The sequence below is a fragment of the Delphinapterus leucas genome, chromosome 13, assembly GCF_059928025.1.
Source record: "Delphinapterus leucas isolate spDelLeu-1000000601 "Yukka" chromosome 13, BTC_Dleu_Yukka2, whole genome shotgun sequence".
Lineage (NCBI taxonomy): Eukaryota > Metazoa > Chordata > Mammalia > Artiodactyla > Monodontidae > Delphinapterus > Delphinapterus leucas.
Window position 1 is genome coordinate 32,498,614 of NC_143141.1, and position 18,521 is coordinate 32,517,134.

Below are 18,521 nucleotides of genomic sequence, written 5' to 3' on the forward strand. Positions count from 1 at the left end.
TATTCATATATAAGATCCTTGTAACAGTATACTTTTATTTCCCCCATTGACCTTTGAGTTATAGTTAGCATGTATTTTACTTCTACATATGTTATGAGTTCCACAATTCATTGCTATTATTTTTGCTTTAAACTTTCAGTTATCTTTTAGATAAATTTAAAAAATGATAAAAATCTTTATATTTATCATTTCCTATGCTCTTTATTCCCTTGTATATATCCATATTTTGACCTGATTTTATTTCTTTTCACCTAAGGAACTTACTTTAATGTTTCTTGTAGTGCAGGCATGATGGAAACAACTTCTCTCAGATTTTGTCTGAAAAAAAAAATCTTTGTTTGTCCTTAGGTTTTGGAGAATATGTTTGCTGGCTATAGAATTCTAGGTCTACAGTTTTTCCTTCAGCACTTTGGAGATATCTTTCCATTGTCTTCTTGCTTACATAGTTTGGATGACAAATCTGCAGTCATTTTGTTTGTTTGTTTGTGTTCTTTTTTCCCTCCTCTGTATCCTTTTAAGTTTTTTTTTTCCCTCATTCTTTTTTTTACTGGTTTTCAGCAACTCCAAGAAGCCTTTTCTGATTAATCCAATTCCACAGCAAACATTACGTTTTTATAATGCTGTACAGATTTAGGTGTACAGATTTAAACATTATATTAATTTCTATACAGATTTATAATTACCTTCAATTGTGTTTCCTTGTGTGTTTCTTATTATAGTATGTGCTTCCTCAAAGGGAAACATTCTTGTCTTCATTTTAGTAAATTCTCAATAAATGCTTACTAAGTGAGCCTATGATGGTAAAATGTCCAAACCACCTGGTATAGCCAGTTTTCTTAAGTTTCTGAGAAAACAGTTTTTTTTTTTTTTTTTTGTGGTACGCAGGCCTCTCACTGTTGTGGCCTCTCCCGTTGCGGGGCACAGGCTCCGGACGCGCAGGCTCAGTGGTCATGGCTCACGGGCCTAGCCGCTCTGCGGCATGTGGGATCTTCCCGGACCGGGGCACGAACCCGTGTCCCCTGCATCGGCAGGTGGACTCTCAACCACTGTGCCACCAGGGGAGCCTGAGAAAACAGTTTTTGTTTAACTTGCTGTGGTCATTTTATTTTATTATTTGGTTATTTTATTACTTAGAAGTCAAATTTCTCTTGCCTTTTAAAAGTTTATTTCTTCTGGTTTAGTGTATCATGAACATTTAAGAAAATTACTCCCATTTCCCCTCATTAAGTAAACAATCAAGTTACTCCTTAGATTGGAGAGCTGAAGTGTGATAGTCATATTCCATAGCTTTTGGAGAGTGACCTAAACATAACCCTATGGAGAAGTAATTTACTGGTAAGTAATATTTGTTTCTTCAGTGATGTTTGGGGCCATATTAGATTGTCATTTTGTTGACTGAGAATTGACCTGTGTAGGGTGTCAGATTCTCCAAAGAAGTTATATGATCTAGGCCAGATTAACTGATAATATATAATTGATGATAGATAAGTAATGAAAATATGCATTAGGCCTCAGGTAGATATCTAACGAATTATATAACAAATGTTAATCATAGGGTCATTTCTGAAAGGCAGGCAATTAATTTTTCCCAGTTACCCATTGTAAATTACTTAATTCCTTGTATTGAACCAATCATTTGGCTTTAGTGACCTTTGTTTTCAGAAAAATGTCTCTTAACATGTTAAGCTAGTCTGTCTCCAGTCTTTTTTTTTTATGGTGTGAGTTTTGGTATCACTCATTCTGTTAAATTTTATTTTGATTGTTTTAGAACCATTTTTCCATATAAGTCCATATAGATCAAGGTTGTTTCAGATCTTTTTTTATCTTTCAAAGTATTAAAAATAAGATCATTTTAGTGTCATTTATGTAGTTGAACATATATTTTATTTCTTGGTCTAGGCATAAAGTAAATTTATTGACTAGAGTGGATACTAAAATGACTCTATGTAGAGAGAGTTAATGACAGAAGTAAAGTCTTAATCAAAGACAGTGACCAGCATTTCTAGCCCTATCTTGGAACACAAAGGACTGTATGGCAAGGCTGACTGTGATATGCCAGGGCAGTGTTTTGGGAGTATGATCCAGATCATTGGTTCTGGATGCTGACATTTGAAAATGATTTCTTGGTGGTGCATATGCGACCTTGGAATTATGAATTGTCTTAGAATTTCTTTTCAAGGGAAGGAAGCATATAAACGGGAGGATAAACAAATATTTTGTTAATAATTTGCTGTAAAGATTGTTTATTACAGTTTAATATTAAACAGCTCAGGAGCCCTAAAATTTATCTCACTTGGTTCTAACTGGTGTTTCTTGCTGACACATGGTGTGAATCAACTGTCCTTCCAACTTGAAAAAGCAGAGAGCTTGCTGACACAACTCCTTTGTTCTAGGGAATTGTTTCCACTGTGCCTTCAAAAAAGAGGGACATTAAAAGCTTTGGCTCATAGCAAGTTCTCTCCAAGTTGGACACAGTTGGGGGGCTGAATCTTGGCTAAAGAAAGTGGGGTTGGTGATTTCTTTTGTATCCTGGATTTTTTTTTTTTTTTTGAAATTGAACATTTACTTTTTCAAGCTCTCTTCTTGACCTTATGTGATTAACAGTTCTTCCTTCCCCCTTAAAATGGAACCAGAAAATCTCCCATATGCTGGTGTTTTCCAGGGTTCTCCTTTCTTAGGTCCTAGAGTTGCTTGGGTTTCTGCCCTTCCTCATAGTTGAGTTTTCTTTTGTGAAAATATTCATGTACCTACTTAACAAAGCAAAACATGGAAGGTTTAATGACAAACATGGAAGGTTTAATGACAAAATTATGTCTCAAAAGATCTCAGGGCTTCCCTGGTGGCACAGTGGTTGAGAGTCTGCCTGCCGATGCAGGGGACATGGGTTCGTGCCCCGGTCCGGGAAGATCCCATATGCCGCGGAGCGGCTGGGCCCGTGAGCCGTGGCCACTGAGCCTGCGCGTCCGGAGCCTGTGCTCCGCAACGGGAGAGGCCCCAACCGTGAGAGGCCCGCGTACCGCAAAAAAAAAAAAATCTCAGAAGACTGGAAAAAGGATTATAATTGTAATAGGTAGTAAGTAGTAGATTCAGACTATCAACTGAATGAATATAGCAATGTATTATAAAAACAAATTAAAAGATTTTATGTGACTTTAAGCTCAATGTACAGTATAACTGCCAGAAACACTAAAGCATTAGACTGTTTTAATAAGGCCGAGTAACAAAGTTAAAGGAGATGAGTCTTATTTTCCTAGTTTGACCATGGTTGGTCTGAAAATTGCTTATATTTATAGCATGCTTTCTGTGTGCCATGTACTGTTTTGAATGCTTTACTTACATTATGCTATTTAATCTTTACACAGCAACTGTATGAAATGGTTTTTATTATTATCTACATTTTATAGATATGGAAACTAAACTATAGAGAAATTTAATAACTTTCCCAAGGTCACAAAATTAATAACCAAGGCGAATCCAGGAAGTTTGACTTTGAAGCCTGTGCTCTTGACTACTGTACTACACTGCCTGTTTTGTTGCATTTTAAGAATGTTGACTACTAGAATGTGTCCAGAGGGTAAAAGCCTGAATTGAAAGGCTGTAGGTAGAATAGTTGAATAATTTGGATTGTTGAGTCTGGAGAAGGGAAAGGAGGGACCAAGGACTCATTTTTGGTGGTCCTTTGAGGGCAAAAATAAGATAATTGGTGAAAATTATAGGAAGGCAAATTTTATTTTTTATAAGAACTTTGCAACAGCTGTTGAAATGGGATTGGTTGCCTTGTAATGAACTTCCCCTTACTAGAGATGTTTCAGTGGAAGCTAGACAAGTATGTGATAGAGATGTTTAAAAAAAATTGAACCTGTATCTGTGAATTAAGGCCAATCATTTCTGAGGTTCCTTTTTTTGGTACATTTCTATATTTCCATATTAAAGAGAGATCTTTAAAATGGCCTAGTGTATACTGCCCTTAAGCAAATGCTTCTGTGAAAAAAAGGCACAGTATTGATTCCTAATGGAAACATGGTGTGAGAGGAGGGGTGTGTCCTCATTTATTTTCATCTAAAACATGAAGGGTTTTTTGTAAATAGCTTTATGATATTGGTAGGGAGTTCTTTGCATATCATGTTAGTGGTATAGGAAACAACAGAAAATAGCTTACTTTTCCAATTCACAAATCAAGTTACTTAAATTGAGTAATAGATCAGAGGTTCCATGGCAATAACCATTGAGGCCCCCCTCTTCCCCTCCCATTTGAAGGATCATGAGAGAACATTAATTGGTGAGGTTCATAGTTGCTATGGAGGGGCTCTAGGAAACTGCTGTGTGAGTTTTCAAATAAAAAATTTCAGTGTGTCAAATATATGTATGTTTTAAATACATTTTGAAGTTATGATCAGTAATGAGAAGGTTAGAATATAGAAGAGATACTGAATTTTAAAAGTTCCAGAATTCCCTGGCAGTCCATTGGTTAGGACTCCACGCTTCCATTGCAGAGGGGCATGGGTTCGATCCCTGGTCGGGGAACTTAGATTCCACAAGCTGCGGCAGCGTGACCAAAAAAAAAACACAAATTCTGATCAGTTGTGATTGCTTCTTGGGTTTGTAGGTGATAGATTGTGAGAAGAAATTCTTCTCTATTTTTTTACATAATTGTTTTTGAATAATTATTAAAAACTAGGCCCCAGGTTACTCTGAAGTGTTTGTTCTTGTTTGGTTTTTAATTTTAATTAATATTTTATTGAGCATCTACTATGAACCAGGTACTATTCTAGATTTTTAAAAATGCACTTCCTTTTCTCAATTATAAAAGCAATACATGTTTAAGAAAATAAAAAGTTAGAAAAGTAGAAAGAAGAAAGTCACAATTGCCTTATTCAAACCATTTGAACCATTCAAACCATTTTGCCATTTGTATTATTTGTATTATTTTGGTGATTTTCTCCTCTGCCTCCTCCCTCTTGTGCTCATCTTCCTCTGTCCCATTTTCCTTTTCTTCCCTCTCATCCTTTTTCTTTCATCTTTTCCTTGATATAACTGTAGCAACCTGGGGAAGGTAGATGTTTTTGTGTACTGGCAACGTCAGGAAGGTTGCTTCATGCGTGAAATGATGATATTGGTAACTACTACAGTAGGATTATTTTTGAGCAGTAAGTGAGTTCGTGTATGTAAAATGTTCAACAGAGGGCTTGGTACATTATTTTTAAAATGCTTATGTTTACTGTTGTAATTTTGAGCTGGATTTATCCTTTAATGTTCTGGGTGATATCGGCATAGTAAGATTTCCTAGACTGAGTTGCTGGGTGGTTGAATGATTGGCCTCTAATTTTCTTTGCTTTTCTTACGAATTGGTACTATATGTAACTTTCCCCCTCATGTTCTTGAGCCATCATTACAAACTCAGACTTGCACCTCAGAGTTTTTTCAAAACCATGATCAGGTATAAATCAACTTACCTGTTCCATATGATGTGTGGTAGGATTTCTCTGCATACCCCTATGATAACCATTTAATAGAACACTTGATCCAGGTCAAAATAGAATAATGAAAAGTTGCTAAATAGCAGGGCATTTGTTCAGCTCTCCGTGACTGTACATTATGGTGTCTAGTCTGGGTATGAGACTAATGTTTATCATTATGGTACAGAATTCTTGACTACTTTTATGTTCTACCAAATACAAATCTTTAACAGACTCCACCCTGCCCTCCCCCTTAAATAAAGAAAGACTTTGCCAACAAATTTTTTTCTCTCCTTTGAGAGTTAGCTTGGTAATTTGGAGCATATAACCATGATGTTTGGGAGCTGTTTCCATTGTTGCAGTCTGATTGTCCATGGTTTAATCATCAGTAGTTAAGAAAGAAAGCAAAAAATGGCTCCAGGCTGCAGAGTACCATAAAAACTTTCCACCTGGAAGCAATTTTTTTCTAAAAGCCCTTAGGGACTGCTGTCACCCTTCCCCTTCTATTGGCAACAAGGGCCAGAAATACCAGTTCCCTTCAGAGCCAGGTCTTGTTGCAATTTAATCATCTTCCTTTTCCTAGCTTCCAGAGAAGGTTTGAGGAGAGCTAGGGAAATAAATTATTCCCAGACACTTCTACAGTAGATTTCCTTGAACCTTCTAAGTCCCTTCTTCCTCTAATTCCTTCCTTTTCTATTTAGCATTTTAGCTGAAGTACAAATTATTTGCACTGCTAGAACTTGAATTTACTTTTGAAGCAAGAATGTTTATTATTAACTCTAGTGCTTGTCTTTGGAGAAAGTCTAAATGTTGAAACATTTTTGGGCACTGCTTTAGGCCCTTTGTCACTTTATAATGTCTTCTCTGTGGGAGGTGGGCATTGTTCCAGGTGTAAACCCTCAAGGAACTCATGGTCCTGTAGGGGATATAGACATGTAAATAAATCATTACTGTGTAGAGTGCTCAGTGTAGTACCCTTTCAAAAATATGAACAAATAAACATTTCAAAACAAAAGAGTATCAATTCAGCTTTCCATCAGTGAATGTCATTAGTGGTGGTGCCCATTAATTTCTAGGATATTATCATGCATTTGTTCAAGAACTTTAAGGCAAAACAGGATGATAGTACTTCTGGTGAAATTTACCTCAAATTACACATGGTTTCCTGGGTTCAAGGATGGTTCAGATTTGCACAGTGTCAAAATGAGAGACAGGTGGTAAATGAGGATACTGTGACTGTAAAGGGGTACCATTTATCTTATATGACTTCTTATCAAGGATAGGTCTAGGTGTTTTAACAGAATTTGTTTCTTCATTTTTTTAAAACAGAATTTTAAATATATTTCTTAAAAATAGGCTATTACATGCTGTAACAGGTTTTTTTTTTAACTTCTTTATTGGAGTATAATTGCTTTACAATGGTGTGTTAGTTTCTGCTTTATAACAAAGTGAATCAGTTATACATATACATATATCCCCATATCTCTTCCCTCTTGCATCTCCCTCCCTCCCAGCCTCCCTATCCCACCCCTCTAGGTGGTCACAAAGCACCGAGCTGATCTCCCTGTGCTATGTGGCTGCTTCCCACTAGCTATCTACGTTTGGTAGTGTATATATGTCCATGCCACTCTCTCACTTTGTCACAGCTTACCCTTCCCCCTCCCCGTGCCCTCAAGTCCATTCCCTAGTAGGTCTGTGTCTTTATTCCCGTCTTGCCCCTAGGTTCTTCATGACCATTTTTTTTTTTCTCTTAGATTCCATATATATGTGTTAGCATACGGTATTTGTTTTTCTCTTTCTGACTTACTTCACTCTGTATGACAGACTCTAGGTCCATCCACCTCACTACAAATAACTCAATTTCGTTTCTTTTTATGGCTGAGTAATATTCCATTGTATATATGTGCCACATCTTCTTTATCCATTCATCTGTTGATGGACACTTAGGTTGTTTCCATGTCCTGGCTATTGTAAATAGAGCTGCAATGAACATTTTGGTACATGACTCTTTTTGAATTATGGTTTTCTCTGGGTATATGCCCAGTAGTGGGATTGCTGGGTCATATGGTAATTCTATTTTTAGCTTTTTAAGGAACCTCCATACTGTTCTCCATAGTGGCTGTATCAATTTACATTCCCACCAACAGTGCAAGAGGGTTCCCTTTTCTCCACACCCTCTCCAGCATTTATTGTTTGTAGATTTTTTGATGTAACGGGTTTTTAATGTAGTTGAAGTTGGCTTCTTTTGGGAAAAGATGCCTAATATCAGCATATCAGTAAGCAGGAGAAAAGTAGCCTTCAGTATGAATCTTCAAAGAATGGACTCACAGTCCTATTTGGTGTAAATGTCTCCAGAGAGTGCAAGCTTAAATTCTTGCTGGTTTTATGAACAGTTTCTTAGGTTCTGACTAGTTTGTAAGGAGGGGAGTTTCTATATTAGGGTATAGTAGTTGTAGTAGGAAGGGAGGTTTTATAGTAGGGGTGTGTTATGAGCTGAATCTTGGAGGATGAGGAGGAATTTCCCAGATAAAGTGATAACAAGGAGATTCTAGGCAGAGGGACTACATAGCACACTCAGGGAACTTCAAGCAGAGTTGTAGAGTGAGTGTGGGGAGTATTCAGAGATAAATCTGTACATGGATGGGGTCTTACATACTATGCTAGGGACTTTGGACTTGATCCTGAGGCAGGACTTAATCCTAAATTGTGGTGTGCGTGTGTGTTTGTGTGTGTGTGGTGTGTGTGTGTTTCATGATCATATTTCATTTAAAGAAGATTACTGTGAGAGAAGTATCGAACATGGATTTTTAGGGAAGTAAGGAGAGGGAGGTGAAAACAGTTGCTTGGAGGAGAGATAATGACGCAGGGCAAGGCAGTAGCAGAGGAGGATAGAGAGGAAGAAAAACATAGAAAAGCTATTATGGAATTAGATTGGGAGGCCTTAGTGATTGATTGATTAGTTGGAGGGAGGTGTGAGGTTGAGTGAGGTGTCAAGGTTAACTTATGTATTTCTAGTGTCGGTAACTGGGTGACTCTGGTTGTTTCAATTGAGATGGTGAATATAGGAGGGATGTGCAGGTTTGGGTAGAAGAGTTAATGATTTTAACTTTTGACATGCACTGTTTGAGATGTATTTGAGGATGAATGGTGGTTGAATATTCAGGTTTATAGGATTTGAAAGATATGCCTTGTTATTGATTTGGGAACCAAAGATGTTTAATTAACAGTGAAAGCTGAAGTATTGGTGATATCTCCGAGGGAATATGAAGAATGAGAAGAGATGAAGTCCAAGCAGGTATTGAGGGCCAGAAGGACGAAGAATTATTGGAGACTGAGAAGGGGAATGTAATAGAAACCCTGGGAGTAGATATTTAAGAAAGAGGAGGTGGTTAGCGATGGCACATATAAAAGAGGAGTCAAGTAAATGATTTGATTTGACAATTAGTAGGCTTTTATTGACCTTAGCAAGAATAGGTTCATTGGGGGGATGTGGGTAAGAAACAGGTTACACTGGATCGAAGAGCAAATCCAATTTGAGGAAATGGAGGAAGTGAGTATAGACTGCTCTTTTAAGAATCTTAACTGTGAAAGGAGAAAGAGGGAAAGAGAAAGGATACCAGATTAAAATTATTGGAAGAGAGATTTTAATTTAATAGTACTTCATTTAAAAAACATAAAAAAGCACCAAGTTATTTTGTTAAGAGGGGACATGTTTTGTTAAGAAAAAGAAGTCAGTAGAGCTAAAACATGAAAAGTACAGACATTTAAAAAAGTATTGATGGGGTACAGGAGAAAGGAGATTTTTAGAACATAGGATTAGTCTTATAAGTAAGGTAAGTTGTCTGTTTTATTGAGATAGGAATGCACAAATGTAAGGGTAGATAGAGATATAGATAGACTTGTATATTGGAATGCAGGAAACTAAGAAGATTCATGCCTAATAAGCTTGTATTTTCTTTATGAAATTAGGTGGCAAAAGTAAGTTGCTGGACCAAGGTTGGACTCTTAAAGAGAATGGCAATAGTTTGGAATAAATGTTCTAGTCGTGGAAGAATGAGTTGGTAAAAGACACACCAAATGTTTGGATGCTGCTAATGGTTCATGTATTTGTATAATTAGCTCCATCAGTATAAGGTTCTACACACAACTGTAGTTGAGTCATAAAGGGAATGGCAACCAGTTCTAAATGTTGGTAGATAGACCTGAATAGAGAAGGGTGCTCTTCCTCTGTTGGGGGACTTCTTTTGGTGAGGCTTATAGGTGTGTCTTTTTACTTTGAGGATAACAACTTCCTGTATCTTTCATCAATTCTGGGAAATCCTCAGCTATTTCTCCGAATATTACATGTTTTTTGTTTATTTTTTAAAAATAAATTTATTTATTTATTTTATTTTTGGCTGTATTGGGTCTTCATTGCTGCATGTGGGCTTTCTCTAGTTGCGGTGAGCGGGACTACTCTTCGTTGCGGTGCTTGGGCTTCTCACTGCGGTCGCTTCTCCTTGTTGTGGAGCACGGGCTCTAGGTGCACGGACTTCAGTAGTTGTGGCTCGCGGGCTCTAGAGTGCAGGCTCACTAGTTGTGGCACACGGGCTTTGTTGCTCCGAGGCATGTGGGATCTTCCTGGACCAGGGATTGAACCCGTATTCCCTGCAGGCAGATGGCAAGCAGATTCTTAACCACTGCGCCACCAGGGAAGCTGTTTGTTATTTTTTACTAGAGCTCCCATTAAACCCATCCTATTCTCCATGTTCTTAACCTTTCTTTACTGTTTCTTGCTATAGGTTGAGTGTTTTGTGTCCCATCAATATTCATATGTTGAAATCCTAACCCCCAAGGTGATGGTATTAAGAGGATTAAGAGGTGGGACCTTTGGGGGTGATTATGTCAAGAGAGTGGAGGCTTCATGGACAGGATTAGTTTTCTGGGCCATTATAAAGAGGCCCCAGAGAGTTTGCTTGCCCTTTCTGCCCTGTGAGGATACAAGTTGGCTGCCCAGAAGAGGGCCCTCACCTGACCATGCTGGCACCCTGATCTCAGACTTCCAGCTCCAGAACTGTGAGAGAGAAATTTTTGTTGTTTATGTTACCCAGTCTGTGGTATTTTGTTATAGCAGCCTGACAGACTAAGACATTTTACATCTTTTGTCTCTGTGCTGCATTTTGTGTAAGTTTTACGCATACGTCCTAGTTAAATATTGTCCCTTCCCATTTATTAAATTTTTAAATATCAGTAATTATAGTTTTTATTCAGAAAGTTCTATCTTTTCCAGTGTGTCTGTTTTTGTTTTGGTAATTCCCTCATGTTTCTTTAAACATATTACACATTTATTTTTAATTTATACATATTTATTTTCAAGCAAGTCTGATTCTGTTGTTTTTGTTGATTCTTGTTTATATGCTTTGTTTCCTTGTGTGTTTCATGGTTTTTGATACTTGAGTTCAGCTCAAAGGAATGTTATTATTTGTGAAAATAATTAGAACTATTGTTAAGATGTATTCCTCTAGAGAAGCTTTTCCTTTTCTTCAGTCAGTTTTCTGGGGGCACTTAGATAAATTTCTTCAGTCAGTTTTCTGGGGGCACTAAAATAAATTCTCAATTTGAGATATCTCAGACCACACAGGTAATATTAAGTATGAACATGGGCCCTCCATTTGGGTGAGAAGGCCAGGTTGTGGCTTCAAATTATCCCAGGGGTACGTCTCCCCGCTTCCCTACCCAAAACAAGGAAGTTTCCTTTCAGCCACCTTTTATGGGGAAGAATTTTTCTACATCTTTCACTAAGGGTGTAGCCCTTGGGTGTCTTGGCTTTATTCACTTGGAGACCTCTCATTGGACTCCCCGTCTCTTGTGGGCCCTAGGTTTTGTCTCTTGTTCTCTATATAGCTATAAAATAGAAGCATTAGGGGCTTCCCTGGTGGCGCAGTGGTTGAGAGTCCGCCTGCCGATGCAGGGGACACGGGTTCGTGCCCCGATCTGGGAAGATCCCACATGCCGCAGAGCGGCTAGGCCCGTGAGCCATGGCCGCTGAGCCTGCGTGTCCGGAGCCTGTGCTCCGCAACGGGAGAGGCCACAACAGTGAGAGGCCTGCGTACAGCAAAAAAAAAAAAGAAGCATTAGGTTATAAGGGATTGGTAGAATCTGGATTCCTGTTCTAGTTTTGTTTTAGCCTCTGGAAATTTTCCTTATTTTCTTTTTTGCTTAGCCACGCACTAAAAAAGATTTAGAAACTTAATGCAGCAGTTTTAGAAGTTTAGTAGTAGAAAGGTTTTTCATGGTATATCCAGTCTTACATATTGTCCATGGAACTTTATCCTGTTTTGCCTACTTAGTTCTCCATCATGTTTTAGGATGGAAACTCTTCTCATACCTTTTATCCATCCTCCTTTCAGGGTCTTCATTGCTTATAGACTTAAGGTGTCTTAAATTGTGATCATTTATGGCCATGGGGTGTGAAATTAGACCAGGAATTGAATGTGATGTTGGCAAGTCTGGTTCTTTCTCAGAAAATCAGAAAAGTATGTGCGTGTGTGTTTGTTTCATGCATGTGTGCGTGTATCACAGATGCATACATATAGCATACACACTATATAACATACATATATGTGTATATAATGTGTACTTATGTAGGTACATACATACTATACACAACATACGCATTTACAAATGACGTCACATTTATTATAGTTTGATTTAGTGATTCTGGGAAACTTGGCTGGTCTAATTTTGTTAGGCCCACATTAAATCTACATGCATAAGGAGACCAGGACTATTCACTTAAGTGTTTCTAATACCTGCCCCCCATTGGTTTGTTTTTCTGTATGAATACCTTTATGATCGCTGTCACTGGAACCATAATGATAATTTTAAGTGTGGAGAATCTGAAGCATTTCTTCAATTAATAGGCAGTCTTTTACAATATTTTCATAGCTTTTCAGAGCAATTATTTAAATTAAATACTTAAATCTTTTGTAAAGGATCTTGAAGAGTTCTACTAACATACACTAGATTCAGACACATTATGATGGTGGTAGATAGTAAGTGAATCAGTAGTTTCATTTTGTTCTAGCTTTACCTGTTTAAGTGTTAAACTTGACACTTTAAATTCCATGCAGTGAAACTGGAGCTAATCTACCAGTGTTAATTATAACCCTGTATATACCAACTGTATTAGATTCAATCAGTATCACCAGGCTGTAGATGGAGTATTTCTTTTTTTTGGCAGTAGCATCTGAAACCCAACTTTTAGCTGTCAGATTTTATGACCACCACTGAAACTGCAATGAAATAAATCTTATTGCACTTAATGCAAATTGATACAGAGGCCACGATGAAGCCACAAACTTATCTTGTAGTGCTTTTGTGTCTTCAGTTGCTTATGCTGATTAATTGTTCTAACAGTGTGACATTATCATGGTAGTAGTTAGAGCAGTCTTCGTATCCTTAATTTGGAGTTTTCTTGCTTTCATTAGTTTATTTCCTAATAGTCTGTTGATTTGACTGATGTTTTGTGACAAGGTCCCCTTCTCCACTTTCCTGTGCTATTTAACCAATACCTGGGTTTTAGTAGGCTCTTTGGCTAGGTGCCATTTGAAACTTCTCTACCCTGTTTTTATCCCTTTGAAAATAGCCATCATGGAAGTGTGGGGTTCCCTTCCTGCCTTGAGGGAGAGTTCCATCACAACTTCTTTTGGTTGCGTGGGCTATCTTAGTAAAGCCAGTTGGATACCTTGGTATTTGCAAAGTGGGAAAAGGATTTGAATGTATTTGGTCTCCTGTGGCAGTACAAAAACATTTGGGTGTAGTCTTCAGCTTAGACTTCATCAATTAGCATATGCTTCCCCTGTCATGGATGGTGATATACAGTGATCTACTTTCACATTTTGCACTCAGAGCATCCAAATTACCATAGTAAGGTCTGAATTAAATTGATAGACAAACTGAAGTAAGGAAGGGAAGGGGACTTTAAAATCCTCTTGACCTCCTGCAGTTTCTCTTTCAACATCCTGCTCAAATCTGTTTTTCCACTTTATTTTTAACTTTTGGAATAAACAGAAATACTAATGATGCTTTTATGGAGCTTAATAAGAAGAAAATGTTTCAGGACTAAAACCATGACAGAAGTTAAAAAACATATATATGAAAAAGAAAAGAACAAAAATTCTGGAATTTTTTCTTGGACTAATCAAAAACAGAAGCAAAATGTTCAGTCTTTTGTGTCTTGAAGTTCTCCTTGGTTCTGAAAACATCTCAACAGATAAACTTTGTTTGATATGATACTCTTTTGCATCCATCTTTGAGGCAGTCAGAAACCCACATGTTAGCTTCCTACCCTTACTTCTCTTTCTCTATCTTTAGCATACATGGAGGATCTCCTCTGTGCCAGGCTCTGTGCTATAAGCTGGAGATAAAATGGGTAAGACACAGTCTCAACACACAGGAGATTAACATTTTGGTGTGGGGAAACTGACAAGTGATTGGGTAATCAGAATATAGTTAAATAGATTCTGTGATGGCATTAATAACAAAGGAGGAACACATAACAGAGTCTATGTGATTAAAGAAGGTTTCCAGAAAAAGTAAGGTGCAAGCTGAGATTTGAAGAGTGGATTGGGAGTTAACTCTTAACTAAGAAGAAAACCAGGAAGAGCAGTCTAGGTCCTGGAAACAGGATTCCTTAGCCATGTTTAGACTTTGACTGGTTGCTGGTTGTTTCTTTGATTTGCCTGCTACCTTTGAAGAATGAACAGTGTTGTGCATTTAGGATACTTTGTTTTGAAAGTAGCAGACTATTGAGACAAAGTGGAAATAGGAAGTTTCCCTTAAAATAGGAAATTTATTAATGCACATAACATGAAGGCTGGAGATAGGACTGTTTCAGGATTGGCTCATCATCAAGGACCCAGTTGTTTTCCACCTTTCCCCTTTGCAATCCTCAAATTATTGGCAATATCTCCTCTCTTCTCAGGATGGTTGCTTCATCCCTAAGCATTGTATAGGACAATCTCCAAAGTAGGAAAAGCAGTTTCTTTTCCTGCATCCTTCAGGAAAGAAACCTTTCCTTGGATCCTCACTTCCAAAATTCCCTTTACTTCCATCAGTGAGTTGTGTCATCTGTTAACTGGTCACTGACAAGGGGAATGGAATTACCATGATTGGTCTAAATTAGTATTTACCCCTTGCGGTAGGATGGAAAGGTGAAATACCAGAACAAATTGGAACTCTTCCAGCAGGAAGAAAGGAATAGCTGTTGTGTAGGCACAACTAATAGGCAGCAAACTCATCATAAAGTGTGTGTGTGTGTGTGTGTGTGTGTCTTTTAAAAAACCACTTAGCTTTGTGTCAGGCTTCATATTGCATTAGTTTTTCCTGTTTTCTTTGGGAGTCAGGCCCAGGTGTATCAGTAACAAGCAATATAATTTTGATTAAGGCATTTAACTTTTCTTGGCTTCAGTTTCCTCCATTGTACAATAAAAGCTTTGTATTCCATCCCCGAGACCTCTTTCAACTCTAATGTTTTAGGGGTCCATGTGACTTTCTTACTTTCCTTTGCTCTAAAAGGAGACAGACTGATGTACTACAGAGAACACTTTCTAGCTGTGTGGATTTGGCAAGTTACTTCATCTTCTTGGGTTTTAAGTTCCTCAGTTATAAAATGGGAATAATGTCTAATTTATAAGGTGCCTAGGATTTAAATGAGATAACACATGCTCATTACATTATTTATTTATTTTCTCTTTTGACAGATTGGAGCTGATGTTAAGTTCTTGCAAGTGATATAATCCTGTAATGATTCAGTACTTGGGAATCATAAATATTTTTGTTGAATAGAATTCCTGAAGTGTTTTATAAATTAAAATCTCTCTCTTAATCTAGGTGGAATGTTTAGAAGTATGTGTCAGATATGGACACTAGGGTAAAACATTTTACTTTTTGCAAAAACCCGTGGTTTACTTGGGATTTTTTGGAAATTAGACTCCACAAGGCAGCATTTATGTAGTTGAGTAAAAATTTAGGCTATTAAAAGTTGCTAGTTTCCAAACATATCTTATTGTTTACATTTCACTAGGTACCAGAATATTCTTTGGATTATCACAAATAATTAAACGAGTGGTGCAGTTTATTTTGTAGTCTTGTTTAATTGTGACATACCTATGGCACACATGTCAAAAGCATATGACTTTGTTTTCAAGATCCTGCTTCCTATTAGAAACGGATGTTTAAACATTAGAGTACTTTATATAAAATATCATTTAATAACAAGTTATAAGACTTTGGCTAGCAAGTATTATAGAATATAGTTTTTAGATTTTTAAGCAGCCTCTCTTTGCTTGGTCACATCAAATTTAAGTTTCAAAGCATGTTAGAAATGGGCCATCACTAGATGGCAGTCTTTCTCCAGTTTAATCCATTTATTGTGGGGGAGGGAGATAACTGTTCAGGTGCAATGTTGATTACCAATATTAGGTTAATTTCAGGAGATCTATGACTTTTCCAGAATTTAAGCCTTGTTTATTTTTGTTTTTAGCATTTTATATCTGATAGCTGGTTAGCACTAAGTCTGAGATACAGGTGAAATGCTGATGCGAGTTGAACTGTTAGGTACTAATTATAGTTGCCTTTTCCTGTTAGGCAGTTTGAAACAAAACCTTTAAATCAGTGGTTTTTAACCCTTTGATAACCAGATGAAAACTGTGGATGTTTCCCTTAAAAATGTGCTTCTGCTTATACACATAAAATCTGGAAATTGTGGTTTTCCAGATGCATACTCATGGAACACAGGTTAATTAAATATAGTCCAAAACTCCTGTTTTAGATGTGTGGGTTTTACATTTTATTCTAACTTTTAAAATTCTCAAGATATTCAGGAGATTCACTATAAATCTTTCATGTTATTCAACATTATTATAATTGAAGAGAATATTAGAATCATAAAGGCCCTAAAATAGGAGAAACAGGTGGGGCCTAGTGATAAGGATGTAGAAAATTCATTAACTTGTTTTGAACTACCTCTTTACACTGTTCTGAAAAATGTATGATCTTTACATTATTGCTGACTGGACTTGAAAGTGGAAGTGAATTGCAGAAATTTAGAGCTAGGCTGATGCTAAAGAGGATTTCTAATTGATTGCTTCCTATTTTCTAATGAGAAAGCTGAGGGTGAGAGAGATTAACTGAATTGACCAAAGACTCATAGCTAGTTAATTACATTGCTAAACACCAAGGCCATGCAGTCAGGCAGCAAAAATCCACTCTTCCTTTCTTTGATTTATACTTTTTTTTAATAGAAAGTTCAGGGAGCTAGGATAAATTATGAATTTCTTAACTATGAGATTTTCTTCTCCTTGAGGTTATCTTTTGTCATATTAATGTAGATCTTTGGAGGGAGAAAAATAAAAAGTTTTACATTGTAGAAGGAAGTATACTTACTACCTAACTTAAAAGTATTAATGGGTCAAGATATAACTGAATTTGAAACCAAGAGGCTTGTCTCAGTATTGAATAATAATCTTCTTATGCCATTTAGACTGATGAATTTTCCGTGGTTATTCCTCTTCTTCAAATGGCAAGGAATACTGGTGCCTTTACATGGAAATCTTTCTTTTCCTTTCCTTTGGAAGGGGAAAAGTTATGCTTTTTTTGAGGTTAGTTGAAATGTCAATAGTAGATTCTGTCTTGTGTTTCCCAATAGCTCTTTTAGGCAAGTGGTTATGCTATAGTATGTCTTAGTTGTCAAAGCCGGGATTGTTTATAATTTATTTGAAGATCTTGTCCCTTTATTTGAAATGAAGGAGAATGAATCTGGATTGCTCTGGTTTTTCTGAAGTAAGTGTTCAGAATTCTTACCGGAATCCAAACTTGTATATATATTTTCTATGGTTACTGCTTGAGTTCTGGGTAGTGGAAGTGATCTGCTGAGGAGTGGGTGCTCTCTTATCCACAGGACCAGGGTGGTGATCTGGTACCTACAAATGATTATAGAACCAGAAAATGTTGGTAATGAGCAAATGTATATTTGTTGAATAAATGTCAGAGATCAAGGTGTTCTTAGAGATAATGTTATTCATTTACTCAATGAACGTTTACTCACTGCCTATTACCTGTCTGGCACTGTTGTAGAGGTACAGTGGTGAATTGGCAGACAAAGTTCTTGCCCCGGAGTTTACAATCTAATTGGGATGGGTTGGGGGGAAGATAGATAACAAACTATGGATGATGCGAAGGAGAAAGTTGCTTGAAGATATAGGGGGTGAGTGTTACTAGCCTAAGAACAGCAAAAACAAAATTCTTGAGGCAGGAAGAGGCTAAAAAAAAAATCCTCTGTAGCAGGAGCATAGAGGATGGAGGAAGGCAAGGCTAGGGGGTGGGACCTAGAGAGAAGCAAGGTTAGAGAGCTGATCAGAGGTTAGATTATGTGGTATGTTATAGGCTGTGGTAAGGATTTGTGATTTTTATTCCTTTTGTAAAGAGAAGGAATTGGAGCGATTTAAGCAGGAGGCTACATCTGAACTATTGCTTCATAAAGACCATTTTTACTGCTGTGTGGAGAGTATCTGCATTGGGACAGGGAGTAGAGGGGATGAAGACTGCAGAATGGAGACTTTTAGGAGGCTATTGCATTGATCCAGTGTGCCAATGATACAGGTTTAGACTAGGGTTTTAGTGGAAATGGAGGGATGGTGGTCAATTTTAAGATATGTTTTGGAGGTTGAGTTGTCAGGACTTACTAATGGATTGGATGGGGTGTATGATGGAAAGAGGTACATGAGGAGTGATTCCTGGATTTGCATTTTTGACTTGGGCAACTGGATAGCGCCATTAGCCGAGATGGGGTAGCTGAGTGGTGGGGAGCATCAGGTTTGGGAGTGGAGATAGTTTGGTGATAGATGGTTTTTTTGTTTTTCTATGTTAAAATTTGAGATGGCTTTTAAAAATCCAATTGGAGTTGTTAAATTATAGCTGGGTATTTGAGTCTAGTGCTCAGAATTGAGGGTATAGATTAGGAAGTCTACCACTGTAATAGATAGTATTATAAAGACATGGGATTAGCTGGCATTTCTTGGTGAG

The 18,521-nt window shown here is 37.3% G+C and overlaps 1 protein-coding gene across 26 annotated transcripts in view; it reads left to right on the top strand.

Moving 5' to 3' along the window:
* The window catches only part of EXOC6B (exocyst complex component 6B), a 703,642-nt gene that overhangs the window by 59,931 nt on the left and 625,190 nt on the right, over positions 1 to 18,521 (top strand). The window contains exon 1 of one of the 26 annotated variants that reach the window (XM_089922292.1): positions 7,698 to 17,098. The exons of the other annotated variants lie outside the window; for them this stretch is intronic. Coding sequence (XP_089778418.1) covers positions 17,043 to 17,098 — 56 coding nt within the window. The 5' untranslated portion in view covers positions 7,698 to 17,042. Of the gene's footprint in view, positions 1 to 7,697; positions 17,099 to 18,521 lie in introns of those variants that run through there. 26 annotated transcript variants of the gene reach the window in all.